We start from the raw sequence: 19601 nt of genomic DNA, 5'->3' as shown, positions 1-19601 counted from the left end.
AAAAATACATTGAAAAATATCTTTCCATGGTGAAAAATAAACAAACTTAGCATTCATTCATCCAAAAAACCTATAAAAAGACTTTTTACCATGTCATTTTTACCATTTTACTGTTGAGGGAGAGCAAAGGGCTTTTGGCAAGAAACTTCCCGTGGACTTTGCGGAGAATCCGACCGTCAGAATCGAACGCCGTCTCTTTCAGGTATTTCACAACATCCTCCTCTTTGTTTTCATCCATTTAGAATTTCATTTCTAGCCCTAGTTTGATTTTTTGGGGGCTTTAGGGTTTTAGAAACCGCCTCTCGGGGTACGCAGGTACCCCATGGGTGACCTGCGTACCCCGACATTTTCGTGTATGGGAAAATGGCCGGAGTACGCAGCCTACCTTCAGAGCAGCTGCGTACCCACGCTCTGTTTTCTGAACGCGGGGTGCGTACTCCGCGCAAAGGTTTTTTAAACCCCCAAATCTCAAATTTGAACCATTACTTTTTGATTTAGAGAATTCTAATGCATGTTTACTGGTGTGTAGATTGCCCACCATGCTTGATTGGCGTGAAAGAGAACACGAAGATGTCGATTTGGCCGCAATAAATCATCAACCTTCCATTGACGCTTTGAAGGCGTGCGGACTATACAAATACTGGGCCATACCTGGCATGAGGGCTCAGGTGAGATTCTTGGAGTGGCTGGTCGAGAGGTGGAACGTTCAGGATCAATGCTTTTACATCGGAGGGCACCAGCTCGAGATAGAGCCCTCAGACATATATTTTCTCACTGGTTTGCCAAATAGGGGCGAGCAACTTTCTCTATTCGGGACTAGGCCGGGTGGCCAATCCCTTGCTAGTCTCCGGCTAGAGTGGTGCAACAATCAAAACCAGGATAAAGGGATAGAAATCAAATACATATCCCGACCTGAACTTATGGTAATAGCTTTCACGGTTACCAGACTCTGTGGCGCAGCCGCTTTACATATCGCCACCGGGTCCCAAATGCGGATGGCGATTGACTGCTTCCGAGGCACCATTTTCAACTGGTGCGATGCTGTGTTGGCCAATATGAAGGGCCAACTGACTAGGGCAAAGAACGGACAACTAAAGACCTTTGGATATGGGCCTCTAGTTGTGAGCTTTGCCCTAGAGAGAGTTCCGATGCTGATCCCTCAGCATCTCACTGTCGAAGTTAGGCCTCCTCGGGAGCCAAAGTTGACACGATGGGTTACGGTGATGGCCCGGCATCCTGACGAGGGAGCGGCAGTTGTCCGATTTCCTGCGGGTTACTTTCACTGGTTGGAGGACCAGGTCTTTGCGATCCAGGACTTTCCGTATGCCAGAGTAGATTTTCGCGGTGATCCGGACATGGTTCTTCCACAGGGAGAACAATGGGACGACAGAGGTACTTCATTTTTCACAAGTTTTTAAATTATCTATTTTTTTTTTTTGTTTTTATATATCGTCTCAAAACTGACAGTAAAAATTTTCAAAATGTAGATGTAGGTCCACAGCGCCCAGCCAACCTCCGGCCTTTCGAGAGGAGACAGCCAGTTGCACCGGTACCGGTCCCACAAGACGCGGCTACAGAGACGCTAGCTGAGTTGGAGCAGGATCTAGAGCGTCTGACGACGGATATACCTAAGACGACCATAGATGATATTCCTATCAGACTTCAGCGCTATGTAGTCGCAGTCCCTGGACCTTTTAGGAGGTTTTTATGCAGGGTAGCCCGTGCAGTGGTGTCGTATAGGGAGCACCACCAGTGATTGGATGGTCACTATTGTAGACACATGTGACATTTTGGTTTTTTGTACTTATCATTTTTGCCGATCATAAGGTGTTTTTCAACCTATGATCGAAGACGATGTATATTTTTTGACACACTCCTATCTATATATATATTATTATTACCGGCTTATCTTGTTTAACATGTGTGATGAAATGTTTTTAAATTTACTTGTATGATTATCGCAAATGTCTGTCCAACATTCGAGAAGCAATTGCATCTGCTAATGTATTTAGAGACCTTGGAATATGCTGATATTCAATGTAATCAAATTCACGTTCCAAGAGACGCACTCTCAAAAACAATCTTAATAACACAGGATTTCTAATGGCATATACTCTATTAAGCTGTAATACAACGAGTTCAGAATCTAACCTCACTATCAAACATCGAATTCCAAATGAAATAGATTCAGACAATAATTCAACCACTGCATTGTATTCTGCAATGTTGTTCGTTGTTTGACCGAGGCTCACCCCATGCATAGAAACTAACTCGTCAGAGGGTGAATAAATAACCCAAGCTGCGGAAGAGATATTCTGTGTACTACGACAAGCACCATCAGCGAATCCAATGTACGTTTGGAGAGGCGTCGACATCTGCAATATCAAGAGTAAAACCAAGATAAGCCAGAATAACGACGAAAAACACACTTTCTAAGCTAAGCACACTGTCTAAACTAACAAACACACTAGCTAGAAAGAAAACCTAACCTAACTAAAAATTCTCCATACCCATCATTTAAGCATAATACCTCTTTAGGTAAAGTCCATTTCTGGGTTTACCCAAAGAGTCCCCGTCAAAATCAACCAGCTCATAGGCCCCTTTTGCTAGCTTTCGCTTGACAATGTAGGGCCCATGCCACATAGGAACGAATTTTCCAGCACCTAGCTTATCGTTAGCTTGATCATATAATAGCACTAGGTCTCCCTCCGAAAAATTTCGAGGGGTCACATTTCTATCATACTGAGCTTTCATTCGTTTCGCGTGAGTCTCGATTGCCAATGCAGCGTCACGTCGAGTCTCATCTAATTGAGCTAAGTATAATAACTGCTTCTCCTCTTCGGAAGTAGCTGGAAGTAATTCGACAGCCATTTGAAGTGATGGGATTTCGCATTCAATGGGCAACACAGCTTCCAAGCCGTAAACTAGCTGGAAAGGAGTGAACCCTGTTGATGTTTTCACTGAGGTTCGGTATGCCCATAGCGCTGAAAATAACATGTTGTGCCAATTCGACCGATGAATGCCAATGATTCGTCGGATCATGATAACAAGAACTTTGTTGATAGACTCAACCAAACCGTTGGCTTGCGGATAATAAGGAGTAGAGCTATCGTGGCGCAAACCAAGTTGGCTTGTAAGTTCAGTCATCATGATGTTTCGAAAATGGCGCCCATGGTCAGTGATGATTGCTTGCGGGACATCAAACCTAGCTATAATGTGATTGAATACGAAAACTGCAGCTGTTTTGCCGCTTGCCTCGAATGTAGGCATCGCCTCGGCCCATTTAGTAAAATAATCAACCGCGAGGATGATATACGAATGCCCCCCGGCCGAGTGAGGGTTACAAGTAATAAAGTCGATACCCCATTTGGCGAAAGGACCAACGACAATTATAGGGTGGAGAGGAGCAGGTGGTGCGCGCCTCTTGCGATCAAACACTTGACAGTTGTGGCATTTTCGGACCGCAATGATACAATCTTTAAACATGGACAGCCAGAAGTAGCCAGCACGCAACACCTTCTGAGCTGTGGCATACCCAGACATATGACCGCCACACGCTCTAGAGTGACAGTCATTCAGAACCTTCTCAGCCTCTTCGTGAGTTAAACAACGTCGAAAAATCAAGTCTACCCCCCGGCAATAAAGTGTATCTCCAATGATTTTATACTGTTGGGACTGAAACCGAATTTTTCGACGCTCTGACTTTGAAGCTTCAGGCCGAAAGGTTTGGGTTTGGAGATAGATGATTATATCCCCATACCACGGATCTAAAGTACTGATAAGAAACAAAGATTCGTCCGCAATGGACTCCTCTGCCACAGTCTCTGTGTCAGCACGCGGGAAATCACACATCAATTCCGCGAAAACTAAGGATTTCTTAGACTTGGACTTCTCGAACTCCAAATCGAACTCTTGCAGGATAACGATCCATTTAGAGTACTTGCCCCCTAGCAGTTGTTTAGTCAAAATATAAATCATAGGGTTGCAATCCGAAATAACTGTAGTTTTACGGAGAAGAATGTAGTGACGAAAACGCTGGACAGCTTGAACGGCTGCCAGGGCCAATTTCTCCACATGCGAATATTTTAGCTCAGTGGGATTTAACGTCCTACTAAGATAATATATCACATGTTCCGTTCCGAATTCGTCTTCCTGGACTAACACCATTCCAATAGTGGAATGCGAAGCTGCGAGGTATAAGAAGTAGTCCTGGTTGTAGTTGGGAGGATGCAGCAACGGTGCATGGGTCAACGCGTGCTTGAGCGCATCAAAAGATTGTTGAGCAATCTCATCCCAAGAGAATTGAGCGTTCTGTTTCAACAACCGGGTAAAACCCTTAGTGACCTCGGCGTAGTTTGGAATGAATCGGCGTAAAAAGTTTGCTTTCCCCTGCAAACTTTGGAGTTGGCGCAAACTCGAAGGAGGAGGCAATTTGATGATAGCTTCGACCTTCGAGGGATCGACGCGAATGCTGGCTTTTGAAACAACAAATCCCAGCAATCGACCCGCTTCTATACAGAATACACACTTGTGCGGATTCAACCGAATACGATAATGCCTACACCTCATAAAGATTGCTCGTAAGTGGACAAGGTGATCAGCTCGATGTAAAGAATGAGCAAGCAAATCATCGAGGTACGGTTGCACAATGTGCTTGATGTCATGAAATGCGTAAGACATCGCCCGTTGAAAAGTGGCTCCGGCATTCTTAAGCCCAAAAGGTAATTTGCAGTAAGCAAATGTCCCCCATGGACAAATGAATGCCGTTTTTGGTTCATCGGCAGGTAGAATATTGATTTGATTATAGCCCGAAAAACCATCCATAAAGGAAAACATTTCACTTCCGGCACAATCATCAATTATTTGATCGATATAGGGCGTTGGGTAGTTGTCCTTTGGACAAGCTCGATTTATGTCCATATAGTCGATACAGATTCTTATTGTTCCTTGTTTCTTGTTAACCGGAACAATATTCGATACCCAATCCGTTAACGGGATCGGATAAATGAAACCTGCTTTCAACAGCTTCTCGACTTCTGCTTTAATCGCAGCCGCTTTTCGAGGGTGAATCTGACGCAACTGTTGCCGGATGGGTTTAGCGTCCGGGTAGGTCTTGATTTCATGAACAACAATGGCGGGATCGATTCCTGGAATTTCCTCGTAAGACCAGGCAAACACATCGCAGAATTTTTGGAATAGGGCCTTGTAAGTTTGAATTTCATCTTCTGTACACGAGGCACCTATATGAATGTTCTCAACAATTCCGGGCTTCACTGAAATGTCAATGGGAATAGTTCGAGAAATATTCCCTAGATTCAACTCTGAATCAGGATGTTTCGTTGGACTCTGAGCTTCTTTGACATATTCAGCGGTAAAGATAGATGAAAAATCATTTTCAAAAGCATCACCCTCAGGTAAAAACGAAGATCTATGATGGAGATCTTCCCATGGTAGATCGTCTACACTCAGGATTTCGCGAAGTTGCTCGTCAGATGACACGACTTCGGGAAACGCTATCCGTTCTGAGGTTGATGTGAAAAGTGATTCCTCACTGACCACATTCATTTGGTCGATTTGGGTTGAACGCGGGTCGGTAAAAGACACGACGGCTTCATAAGCAATTTCATATGGACTCAAAGGCATAGCATCACCGAATGAGTCTATCTCAGATTCAGATGGGACAATCCAAGGATCGTCGTAAATAATGGTGTCTGATGTAATCATATGAATAGATGCAAATGAAGGGTCTGCGTTGATTGGAGGAAAAGGAAAAGTTCCCAGTAAACCGGAATCTTTAACTAAACCTACGCCAACGTCCCTGTAAGGGATAGTCGTTTTACCGACATGCTGGATACTCTCTGAAGAGGCTGGGTCGGATGAAAAGTACGTCAGCTGATCTATTGTCACGATCTTGCCATTATATGGAAACTTTATTACTCTGAAGACCGATGAAACGACCGCTGTCATAGCATATGACCAACTTCGACCCAAAAGAAGGTTGTAGTCTAGAGGGGCATCAACCACCTCCACATCCAGACTAACGGTTTTTCCTTCAACCCCTATAGGCAATTCCTGTAGAATGCCAAACGGACGGAACCCACGGCCATCAAAGGCCTTAAGGATGGTCGGGGATTGGTTCAGCGAAGGAGAACCAAGCGATCTCCAACACTGAATCGACATAATACACGTGGAAGCTCCCTCATCAATTACAGTCCGATGAATAGGCCTGTTTTTGACTATCACTGGGATCTGGAAAGCCATCTGATGAGGCAAACGCGGTGTACTATTTTCTAGATCGAAGATTATCAGGTTCGGGTCTTGAACATCAACAGCTCCGATAGCCGACAAAAGCAATTTTCGTTTTGCTGGGCATGATTGCAGCACTTCTAAAGCCGACATTGCTGAGGGTGAAACAGCTAAAAGAGTCGATAGTGCAGACACAACCAACCTCCAGTGGAGTCGCCATTTTGTCAAGCGGAAAGAGTCGATAGTGCGGACACAACCAACCTCCCTAGGAGCCTAAGACTCTCTAGTGACAAACAAGACAAACAAGAGCAATCCTTCTCTAAATATGCATTTACCATACAAGAAATCAAGTGTTTAGATCCTACCTGTAGTCCGACGCTGTTGTAGTAGTCCAGCCTCGCCGATCTGGATGAGCTCCTCCTTCACTTCAAAACCTGCATTCACTAACAATCAAACGATTAAATAGCACCTGAATATCTTATAAAATAAAACATATTTAACATACAGACCAAGGAGTATATGAAACAACTCATAAATAACAAGTTATTGAGAAGAATGGACTCATTTGCATTAATAGGAAACAAAAGGAACCATTACAACCTGAGCCTTGGTGTTGTGCAAGTCCCTCCCAGGGTCCATCAAGAGTTCTCCTTTACTTTGATAAGCTCACCCACTTCCAAATGAAACAAGAAAGGATGGGAATCTCTCCTCACAAGCTTCTACAAGGAAGTCCTAATTCCAGCAGCATCTACCCTTAGGAATATTTAGCTTTCAACCTCCCCTCCTTCTGGCCCAATGCCTGTATTTATAGTGCTCAAGAGGAAGTTAATCAGGTCCACCATCAATGGGATAAGCCCCTCTTTGGATGGGATAGCTCCCCTCTTGATGGGATAAGTTCCTCTTTCATAGGGGTACATGAACCATCTGGAGGCGCTCAATACACGTCGAACAACCTTCTAGAATGCTCTAGAAATGACCACAAGTAACTTTTTAAAGATGAAACTCGCGCCTTTTGACCTTTACAGGGGTACGCACCTACCCCTTTACATACAGAGCGTACAAGTACGCAGTTATTGTGAACATTAGGTGCGTACACGTAGGTAAGGCCGAGAGAATCTGCGTACCCAGAGATAAACACATTTATAAAGACTTTCTCTCTTTTTTGGAGTTTGACATGGAGAGTAGAGGCATAAGACTTGCCCAGGAGGATAGCATGACTGTTGATAGAGCCATACTAACTTTACATAGCCATGGTGACATTTTTTAGTGTAACAAAATGCATAATTTAGGATCAGACATATTTAAAAATCTCCTACTAAATGCTATAAAAGATGAATGGATTTATCTTCTTAACCTGGTGGGAAAAGGAGATGTTTATCAATTGTCATTTCAAGAGATTTGTGAACTATGCAAGAACATATCAAAAGGAAAAACAAAGTATGGAAGATATCCTCAAGACCTAGTTATGGCAAGGGAAAGTAAGTTGACAAAGGGATTGGTAAGTCAAACTGAACTTAACAATTTGCTAAACATTCTTGGTAATTTAAATGAAAAAATTGACATGCTAAGAATGCAAAACAAGAAAAAAGTTTAAAACATTGCTTTATTTTACCCTAAATGTACAAAGAAACATTCTTTGTATGAATGTCCACTTGATAACATTAAAATTTGTAAAATTTGTGCAGGATTACATACTACTGAAGATTACCCATCATTACTAAGGTTAAAGGCAGTTTACCAAAAGGATAATGGAGTGAATCAAGCAAAAGAGAAACTCTGTTATGTAGCTCCAAGAGGAACATGGCAGGCTCATCAACCGAATATGATGCAATATCCTTATGCACAATTTCAAGGTTATGAACAAAAATCTCAAAGTAATTGGCAAACACCTTTGCCTTGGAAACCTTGGCCATCTCAATCCCAATCTCAAAACTAATCTTGGAAACAGGGTTGGGAAGAGCATTACAAAGGGAATCCACCATATACTGAATCTTTCCCTCACTATCCTCAATACCAATATCAATCTCATCCATACCATTGACCTCCACCACAACATCAGTTTCACCCTCAGTTAATCTCAATTCAACCCTTCCCATTACAACACACACAAACACCCCAAATATCCATTCCCACTCCACTACCTGCACAACCATTTCAAATCCCCAACAATAAAACACCTCAATCCACTTACAATGTTGAGGTATTGCAAAATTATTCACCAACTACCATTGAAGAAAAACAACTAGAAGAAGAAGATTCAAATAAGGTCCAAGAATCATGGATGCCCTTCGATAAAAAGCAGTTACTGGAACTTGAGATTAAAAAGTTCCCTGCATGCCTATCACCAGATTCTATGAATGGAAATCACATATCTGAGGACATGCATGGCATGATAGAAGGAAGCCAAGGAAGACAAGATTACTGGTGATAGATCTTCTTCGAGAAAGATCATTCAAGTTGCAGATCTAATTGGTAATGGTGGACAATAGTTAGACACATATGAAGGCTGAAACATTCACCTGGCAACTCCAACTCAATCCAGGGATTCCAGTGCTCACTGACCTGTTCATGCACTAAAATAAAATGGTAGGGTATGTGGCAAACCCTGTGTTTTGTGAAGTTTTAAAAGAAGTTAGAGATCAGTTAGTGGATATTGAAATTGATGAAGTATTTTTCATTACCGTGCTTCAATGTTTGAGATCTCTGAAGTTTCCTCCTAAAGCTAAAACTGGTTTCTTTGAGTTAGTTGTTGAAAAATTTGAGAAGGAGATTCAATATTTAAATGATCAGATCCAATCATATGAATTCCGAGATCCCAAAAAGTTCTTGGAAACTCTCCCTCCTTCAAAACAAGAAACAATAGAGCTGCCCGTGGATGTTTGCATTGACAGTTTGCAGTTGGAGGTCTGTGTTGAGGAGTTAGGGCAGCAAACACAGTCCTGAGCACGCTATATCACATGGTGTCGACAGGCCGATCGTTCATCGTGCCAGATGGACGATGTGGGGAAGGCCAGTTGGACAAGCGCCAGTTGCCCGAGCGATTCTCGACAACACTCATTTCCAGGCCAGACTTTTAGGCGTAAAGCATTAACTCAATTAAGAAATTATTAATAGCTATTCATTGCCGTGGTACCAACGACCAATATTATATAATATCCATTGTACCGTATAGATTATCATTGTCAGCCGAATGTTGGTTCTCGAGAATGAATCAGAGTTACATTATTAATGTTATGTGCTATGGTTAGCATAGATATAACTTAGCAATAATACGTTTCCCATGATATGTAAATAAATTAAAAATCCATTATTGCATTTGAATTCTTAATGTTAAGTTCTATTATTATTAAGGTAAAAAAAAAAATTTACTCCTGTACTGTAGTGTTACAAGTGGTATCAGAGCCCAGGTTACAACTCTGTGACCTCGGGTTAATCATAATAGAGACAACAATACATAAATAACCAAATTAACAAGCAAGCAGGGGTTATTCCAATATATTGCACATCATATCTGTTGAAATGAACTAATCTCTGTTCAGGTGACAGCAGAATGAGGAGAACGAGCAGCGCTCCTCATGGAAATATGAATCGACCAGACAACGTTACTCACCCTCAGGGAAATCCTGAGATATGGGTACAGCTGGGGGAGGAAGCCCGCAGCACTAATTTGACTATACTAGAGACAGTCCAGGAACTGAAGAACGAGATGGCCCGTTTGCGTGAGGACAACGCCAGATTAACCATGGAACAAGAAAGGATCATGAAAATTTTATCAGATAAACAAAACCAGCACCAGCCTCATCCTAGCCCTGAGCAAACGCGAGTATCAGATGAACAGGGCTATCACACCGAACAGGAAGAAACAGAGGAAAGAGCGAAGGTTTGAGGAGAGAAATCTGATAATGCCTCTGAACATCAAACCCCAAAATAGAATAAAATAATAAATCTAATTAATAATTAATCCAGCCTACATTAATCTTCATTCTCAATCTACACTCTCAAATCTCTTTTTACTCTAATATTAACTGTCGAGACATTGTTGTTCAAAGCAAGGGCATGCCATCACTTCATTATCTGCTCCACTTACACAATCAGCCAGATTTTATTAATTCAAAGTGCCGCGGATTTGGTTTGCTGGAGGTTATGCACTCATCCACGCCATTTCCATAAATTTTAAGACCAGCAACACAATCATTGAATACAATGTAACCGTGCTCCAATGCTAACCGTTCCGTAGTCCTATCTATCTGATCATGGAAAATTTTATTTCCAATTCAAGTTTTATTGCAATAAACACTTTTTCATGTAGTGATGGAATACTGCAAGTGATACTTTGACCAAATTTACAGAGAAAGTGGCAGCTTCATTGTTTTGGAAAGCAACATAAGACTGGTAGTTTTATTGAAATTCTTTATGCTGCTGCATCCACTCATGGGAGAGATTTCAATTATTTTTGGAGGACTCACGAATTTGGTTTGAAATTGTCATTCTCCTGTCCTCCTCTCCCTAGTCACATGCTTTTCGAAGAGAGAATTGAAGATTGAATAGAATAAACAGGCCCCTGCTAGATTGTGTATTATGGGGGCAAAAACTGGGAAATTGATTATTTATCTGTTATCTAACATGAGGAGTAGAGTTGTTACTCGACAGATCCTTCACCTATGAAGATTGTTCATTACAGAGAGCAATGATGATGTAATCAATGCTTGCGAAGGAGCAAAGGAAACTTTCAAAAGGACCATGCTGGACTCCATTCCCAAGGTTTTGAATTAACCATCAAAGGATTCGATATTATAGAGGGTTTGTCAGCTAGGTTCATATTCAACTCGATAGTGGGAAGAACTACTTTGAAGATGGTGGTTGATGTAAAAAATTGCTATTAAGTTAGTTTATTTTGATATTTAGTGGTGTGCATATTATTATTATTTCATTTGTAAAGTTATATTATGAAGATCAATTAATGAATCAAGTGACATAGTTCAAGTCAATGGTTCTCAACCATTCGTTTTTGGTGTTAAGAAAATATATGTGAATCTGTTAGAGAATGATGGGTCTCGTCATTTTTTTCAAGAGCATCAGTTTTTTTTTTTTTTTTTTTTGTGTATGTAAGTGTGTATATGTTAAAAATGTGAGCTGTATGATTGATTGTTGGATAAGTTTAGTATCTAGACAACTTATTTATATTTTTGGAAGTCTGTGTTTAGATGTATTGTAGTAAGATGAAAGTTATATGATTGACTATTGGATAAGCTTAGTACTTAGACAACTTACTTATATAATTGGAAGTACGTGTTTAGACAAATACTACTAGGATGAAAGCATGTCCATAGAGATACTCAGTTCTAGGTTATTATTTTGGGTAGTCAAGAAGCATAAATTCTACAAAATTCCTCAACGATGGTCAGAGTTATTTATGTTTTAAATGGAGGTCAAGTGGTACGTCAAAGTGGTATCTTCAAATTTTTGGTGGATATAAGATCAAAACTTTGTTGTAATTTGTATTTCTGGCACGTAGGCATTAAGGGAGGGGCTTGGAGGTAATTCTTCCATGTTAAGTTTAGAAGTAGTTTGGGATTTTGCTGAAAAAATATCTCAATCTCTATATCTATGATTTGCATCTAAAAGTAAGTATATAATTGTAATGTAATTAAATCAAGCGTGCAATAAAGAATATAATTTTGTGTGTGTATTTCTCAATACTATGTCTTCAATTTCAATTTCTTTGTTTTATAAATACATTACCATACAAGCAGAGATGTCTAATAATGTTACTTTATGATAAATTATTAAAACCTCTTTTTTATTTTATTAAATATAAAATAAATATTTAAATAAATTAAATTAATAGTTTATATTTTTGTATTATTCATAGAATAAGTATTAAAAATTCAATTTCAAATATTTTTAAATAATTTTTTAAAAACTCTTTTTTTTTTACTATAATGACCCAATGACTAAGTCATGCCCTACAGATGAAAATGATAGAAGGAAAAGCTCTGGGCAGCTTATTCCTTGAGCCTAATGAATACAGGCTAAAGATGCCATTTCGAGCAATATAACATGAGAGTTAGAGAGTTAACAACCCTCCTCAACCACTTTCTCTAGCCTTACTTTGCCATAAACATAAAAATATTAAACAATATTATATTAATTGTGAAATAAAATTGATCATTGCACCCAGAGACACTCTCCAATCCAATATGGTAGAGAAATAAGATAAAAATACCCTATTTTAAACAGTTTTACAAGATAAAAATCAAATAAAATTTGACTTGGATGGTTTTTGAGCATCTGGAGGGATCAAATCCCTTCTCATTCTAAAAAACGTTTTGCATCTCAAAAGATTTGATCCCTCTATGTGCTTAGTAAATCCAAAATTAAAATATATCTAAACTCATAATTATTAAATATTTCTCAAATATATCACTAAAAAATTAGCATTTATAATCTCTCACTTTTCCAAAAAAACTCTAAAACTTAAACCAATCCAAAATCATTGATACCACTCATATGTATCTATTCTTTTTAATATTTAATCAATTCATATTATGAGTATCTATTATTTTTAATATTTAATCAATTCATATTTAACTTTAATTTTTTCTTCGTTTTTTTATTAAAAAATTAAATTTTAAATCATATATCAACATTTTTGTTTTTATCAAAAGTTCAAATTTTAAATTACATATCACCTCATTTATCATCAATGAGAGATGAGATGCAATGATAAAAAGAAATTATATATATATATATATATATATATATATATATATATATATATATATATATATATATCACCTCATTTATCATCAATGAGAGATGAGATGCAACGATAAATTAATTATTATTTTTTTTTTAAATTTTAAATTACATGATTATTTTATATTAAAATATTTTTTATAAATAAGTATAAATATTGTTGTTATTTATTTCTTTAATTTATAATTAGCCTAGATCTTTAAATGTTACCGAGTATGATGGAAATGTTGTAACTTGTAAAAATTTAAAGCTTTGCTCAATTAAGAATAAAATGTTAAAATTTAAATCTTTGCTCAATTAATAATAAAATGTTAAAAATAATAAAATTCAATTTGTTATATTGTAATTTTGTTTATAATGATTCCATAATCATAATTAAATTTAATTAATAAACACATAAAAACTGAATACTTATAATAAAATTACAATATAAGAAGTTTCTTAACCATGATATCCACTTCCACATTACCATGGATACTATTAAATGGTAAAGAAGTTTTGTTACAATACCATGGCTTACCAATACTACAAGTTAGGAAAACCATAACTTATTTCACAATAAAAAATTAAGATGTAAAATATTTTAGACATTATAGATAACATTGATTGCATAGAGTGGAAATTCTCCATCATAACATTTGGTTCTAATGCTTTTGCACGCATTCCTAAGGAAGATGCGAAGAAATTGGATGCTAATGCTATAAAATGCATATTTTTAGGGTATTGTTCTGATTTTAAAGCATATAAGATGTTTAATCCATCTACTCACAAGGTATTTGCGAGTAGAGATGTTATCTTCCATGAACAGGTTGATGAAGGGAACAAGGAAAGAATTTATGAGGAGTGGCACATGCCTTTACTGATTGATGACAACAATGATGAAGCCAAAGCAAAAAGAGGAAGCTAGCGATGTGGATACATTCGGTAGTCGAAGTCCATTCAAAAGTGAGAAAGAAATCACATAGGACAGAATTGAGGCATGTCTGCTACAGACTCACTTACATACAAGGTACACATATTATGCTCTTATGACTAATATTTTAAATTTTGTTGATCCTGTGAATTATGATGAAGCAAATCAACATGATGAGTGGAGGTCAACTATGAAAGAAGAGTATGAGTCTATAATTAAAAATAAAACCTGGGAATTAGTTGAATTTCCAAAAAGAAAAGAGCGCAGTAAATGGCTATATAAAGCTAAGTTCAAGGCAAATAGTAGTGTAGACAAGTATAAAGCTAGGTTGGTGGCCAAAGGGTACTCACAAAAAGAAGGGATTGATTATGAGGAGAATTTTTCTCCCGTAACTAAGTTAAATACTATTAGGATGTTGATAGCTCTAGCTACAAAGTACCATTGGAGTTAACACTAGTTTGATGTAAAATCTGCTTTTCTAAATGGTGAGTTGAAGGAAGAAGTATATTTAACACAACCAGAAGGGTTCATTAAAAAGGGGCAGGATCACTTGGTCTGTAAATTAAAGAAGGAATTGTATGGGTTGAAATAGGATCCCAGATCTTGGTATGAGAAAATAGACTCTTTCTTCTTATAACATGGTTATAAGACAAGTAAAAATGATCCAAATATGTATACCTCATTTGATTCAAAGGGGCATATTTTGTTGATTTCCGTATATGTTGATGATTTAATTGTTACTGGAAATTCTAATGAATTGGTTGAAGAAATTAAAGTGAATAACTCACACGTATTTGAAATGATGGACCGTTGAGAAATGCATTATTTTTTGGGTCTTGAAGTCCAGAGGGGTTCTGGCTAGACTTTTGTTACTCAAGTAAAGTATGTCACGAAATTGTTGAAGAAATTCATAATGGATCAGTGTAAAGTTGCTTTAGTACCTATATAACAGAATGTTAAATTTCGAAGTGATGATCGTTATAAAGAGGTGGATACTACACTGTAGGGACAATTGGTTGGAAGTTTGATTTATTTGACTAAAACCATACCTGATTTAGCATATTTAGCCAGTGTGTTGAGTCAGTTTATGACAAATCCTCTTGAAAATCACTGGGTGGTAGCAAAAAGTGTCCTAAGGTATCTTCAAGGAACCATAAATTTTGGCGTTAAATACACTGATTCTTTTTATGTTAAACAGATATGCTATTCAGATTCATATTGGGCTAGAGATCTGGATGATAGAAGATCTATAACTGGGTATGCTTTCAATATTGGTTCCGGGGTCATTTCTTGGAGCAATAAAAAGAAGTGTATTGTATCTTTATCATGAGCAGAAACAAAGTATCAAGTTGCATGTGCAACCACTTATGAAGCAATTTGGTTGAGAAGACTTCTTCATGATACAGGAGAAGAACAAAAGGATGCTAAAGTGATTAAATGCGACAATCAAAGTTCAATCAAGCTCGAAAATAATCTCGTTTTTTATAAAAACACAAAACATATAGATACTCAATTTCATTTTGTTAGAGAAAAGGTTCAGTCCATAGAATATTTTCTTGAATATTGTAACACCTGTGAAAATGCAGTTGATATCTTCACCAAGCCTCTTGGGAAGATCAAATTTGAATTGTTTACAGAGATTTTAGGCGTGCAAGTGAATACTTTCTCCATTAAGGGTGAGAGTTGAAAATAATGGAGAAATTTTATTTCACGGTTGCGTGTGTGTCTTAATTCCTATTTTTTAAGAGATAGTTTTGATCTCCCTAAATTGAACGTAAACTTATTTATTTCTGATTTTATGATCAATGGAATAGAGAGGTACTGCTTGGGTAGTCTCCAGGTATAGCTTGTTCACTTGTGAGCTGCTAGTTTTAGTTTGTAAGTTTATTTCTAATTTGTATTTCCATTTTTTAACAGCCAGATAGTGTATTCTACCACAAAAACTAGGGAATTTGATTATTTATATGTTATCTAACATGAGGAGGAGAGTTGTTACTTGATGGATCCTTCACCCGTGAAGATTGTTCATTACAGAGAGCAGCAGTGATGCAGTCAATGCTTGTGAAGGAGAAAAGTGAACTTCGAGAATAGTAGCAGGACCACGTTGTACTCCATTCCCAAGGTTTTGAATCAACCATCAAAGGATTCAATATTGTAGAGGTTTTGTCGGCTAGGTTCATATTCAACTTGGCCAATGGGATGATTTTCTTTGAAGATGGTGGTTATTGTAAAATAATGGTTATTAAGTTTGTTCATTTCAATATTTTGTGGTGTGGATAATTATTATTATTATATTTATAAATCTATATTGTGAAGATTAATTAATGAATAGAATGACATAGTTGGAGTAAATGGTTCTCAACATTTTTTTGTTCTAAGAGAACATATCGTTGAATCGTTTATTTTAATCTGTTAGAAAATGATGGACCTTATTGTTCTTCAGTGCTTCAAGAGCATCAATTATGGGTTATTTTTTGTGCGTATGTAAGTGTGTTTATGTCAAAAAGGTTAGCTATCTGATTGATTGTTGGATAAGCTCGGTACCTAGACAACTTACTTATATAACTGGAAGTATGTGTTTCGATGCATACTACTAGGATGAAAGCATGTCCATAGAGATATTCAATATCTAGGTTATTCTTCGCGGTAGTCAAGAAGCATCAATTCTACAAAATTATTCAATGATAGTCAGAGGTAGTTATGTTTTAAATGGAGGTCAAGTGGTATCTCAAAGTTTTTGTGGTGAAGAAAGAGCGATGTATACGAGATTCTAAAGTGGATGTGAGTGCTGATGAAGGTCAGCCAAGCAAAGATCAATATTTTTGTTGTAATGTGTATTTCTGGCATGTGAGCATTAAGGGAGGGACTTGGAGATAATGATTCCATGTTAAGTTTAGAAGTAGTTTGGGATTTTGTTGAAAAAATATCTAAACCTCCATATCTATGATTTGCATCTGAGAGTAATTATATAATTGTGATGTAATTGAATCAAGTGTGAAATAAAGAATATAATTTTGTGTGTATTGATGAGTAGTGTGTCTTCAATTTCAATTTATTTGTTTTACAAAGACTTCACCATACAACCAGAGAGGTATAATAATGCCACTTTATGATAAATTATTAAAACCTCTTTTTTATTTTATTAAATATTTAAAAAAAATCAATTAATGCTTTATATTTGTGTCATTATAAACCCAATAATAATATAATAATTTTTCAATAAAAGTTATATTCATTCAAAATCAAAACTATTACAAATTAAAATATCATTCATGTAAGAAATATACATAATTATAAATGACCTAACAATAATAATGTATGTTAGAACACAATCTTTTTTGATAATAATGACCTAATGACTAAGCAAGAGTTGAGACGTCCCCTATTGACCATAGACCAAGTGAAAACCCCTAGTGTCACCTTCTCCTTGAGCCTAATCAATACAAGTTAAGCATGTCATTTCAAAGAATCAAACATGAGAGATGAGGGAGTTAACAACCCTCCTCAACCACTTGGTCTAACCTTAATTCAACATAAACATAAAAATATTAAACATCATACTAATTGTGAAATAAAATTGATCATTGCACCGAGAGACACTCTCCAATCCAATATGGTAGAGAAATAAAATAAAAATACCCTACTTTAAACATTTTTACAAGATAAAAATAAAAATAAAATTTTACTTTGGTTTCTGACCTTCAATTTTATGAGAACCTATGGTATTCATGTGGAATAGTCTATTTAAAGGAGGAAATTTAAGCCAACTAAGATCCATCTTAACTCTGACTTGCCATGCATCGAGAGAGATCAAATTTATTCTCACTCTTAAAGAAGTTTTGCATCTCAAGAGATCTGATCCTTCTACATGCTTAGTAAATCCAAAATTAAAATATATCTAAACTCATAATTATTAAATATTTCTCAAATATATCACTAAAAAATTAGCATTTATAATCTCTCACTTTTCCTAAAAAAACTCTAAAACTTAAACCAATCTAAAATCATTTATGCTACTCATATGTATCTGCTTGTTTAATATTTAATCAATCCATATTTGACTTTAATTTTTTCCTATCCTTTTATTAAAAAATTAAATTTTAAATCATATATCCACATTTATATCTTTAATCAAAAAATCAAATTTTAAATTACATATCACCTCACTCACACTCACACACACACACACACACACACACACACATATCGTTAATTTTATAAATTATTTATATAATTATTTCTTATTATATTTTAAAAATATATAAATCAATTGGATGATTTTTGGCGTGATTTCGTCTGCAAAAAAAACCTAATGGCGGCAAGGTGGTGAAACCCTTGGGGCTTAGCGAAGGAAGGGCCAGAAGGCCGTCAGCAACCCGGACCAGCAAAAATTGGCAGAGAACCAAGCAAAAATGGTATGATAGAAGATTTCAGGAGGGGAGAGATCCCCTCCTATCGGGATACGGTGGCAGGAGACAGACAGAGTAGCCAGGAGATAGAGGGACGGAAGAGCGCAGGACTAGTGCTAGGAACTTCCTGGCAAACAGGCCGCAGAGGAAAGTGCCTGCCATGTGCAGTGGAGAGACCCAGATTCGTGATTCCAACGAATAAACTGGAAAATTACAGAAGCTATATGAGGGATCATGCTCTTATCTGCAAGTTCGTAGGAGTCTGGCCGTCGGAAAGAGATCTTACCAAGTGGATTCAGCAAAAATGGCAGCCCCAAGGCCACATCGAGCTCAAGCTGGGAGCGAAAGGCTTCTTCACAGTAATCTTCTTTAACTTGCAAGATAAGGAAAAGGTATTTGAAAATGGCCTGTATTTCTATTACAATGCCGGTTTGTTCATGCGTTTCTGGGAAGAATGCTACAACCCTGATAAAGAAACCTTTCTAGCTGCGCCTGTCTGGGTTCGCTTATTCGGGCTCCCCATAGACTTCTGGGACCCGGAAATCTTGGAGGGGATAGGAAACTCAATAGGCAGTTTCGTGAAAATAGCAGAAACCACGAAGAAAGGAAGATACACCTCGTACGCTAGGATCTGTGTTTATATGAACCTAGAAAACCCCATCCCAGACACAATAGAACTTGAATATCATGAAGATGTTTGGCAACAGAACATAGATTACGAACACATCCTGTTTAGGTGCCGTAGATGCCATGTCCATGGAAATCTGACAAAGGAATGCCAGATAACAAGAGAGGAAGAAGAAAGTAGAAGCCCCCTGCAAAAGAAGAAAGAGCCAACAGATCAGGAGGAATACCAAGAGGTGAAAAACAAGAGGAAAGTAAACAAGGAAACCCCCCAGAAAGGAAGGAAGGAAAAACAATCAACCCTAGAGAAACCAAACAGCTTTGCAGTTCTGTAGGTAGAGGATGAATAGGAAGACCAACCCATGGAAAATCAAGAGGATAAGGGGTTGGACAGTAGTGAGAGCTGCGAAAGAAACCACTCAAAAAGGAAAGCTCCGAGTGAGCCAACAGAGAAAGGTAAGGAATAAGACGAACAAGCCGAATAGATGGAGACAGACCAAGAGACCAGCAGGGAAGATCTAAGTCAAGAGGAAGAAGTCTTAAGAAAACTTCTGAATGAATGGAAGAACCTGGATGAGAGGTTTATTCCGGAAGAACAAAAGAGGTTGTATGCGGAAACCTTCCAGCAATATAAAGCAAAACTTGGAAAA

General features: G+C 37.5%; 1 protein-coding gene across 1 annotated transcript; it reads left to right on the top strand.

Annotated features, from left to right (window-relative positions):
• The first annotated feature begins 18335 nt into the window (after positions 1-18335).
• Positions 18336-19286, top strand: LOC149255533 (uncharacterized). Its single transcript, XM_089455072.1, has one exon. It carries the CDS (start codon positions 18336-18338, stop codon positions 19284-19286), a length of 951 nt encoding a protein of 316 aa, XP_089311198.1.
• Positions 19287-19601: the final 315 nt, after the last annotated feature.

Source organism: Pinus tabuliformis, chromosome 7 (assembly GCF_031772625.1).
Source record: "Pinus tabuliformis cultivar Carrire ecotype Pingquan chromosome 7, CPIR1, whole genome shotgun sequence".
Taxonomy (NCBI): Eukaryota; Viridiplantae; Streptophyta; class Pinopsida; order Pinales; family Pinaceae; genus Pinus; species Pinus tabuliformis.
Note: the sequence above shows the minus strand (reverse complement) of the source record. Positions and strands in the feature narration are given on the sequence as shown.

Coding starts and splice junctions, on each gene's coding strand:
- LOC149255533 (XM_089455072.1), top strand. CDS start 18,336: ATGATAGAAGATTTCAGGAGGGGAGAGATCCCCTCCTATCGGGATACG.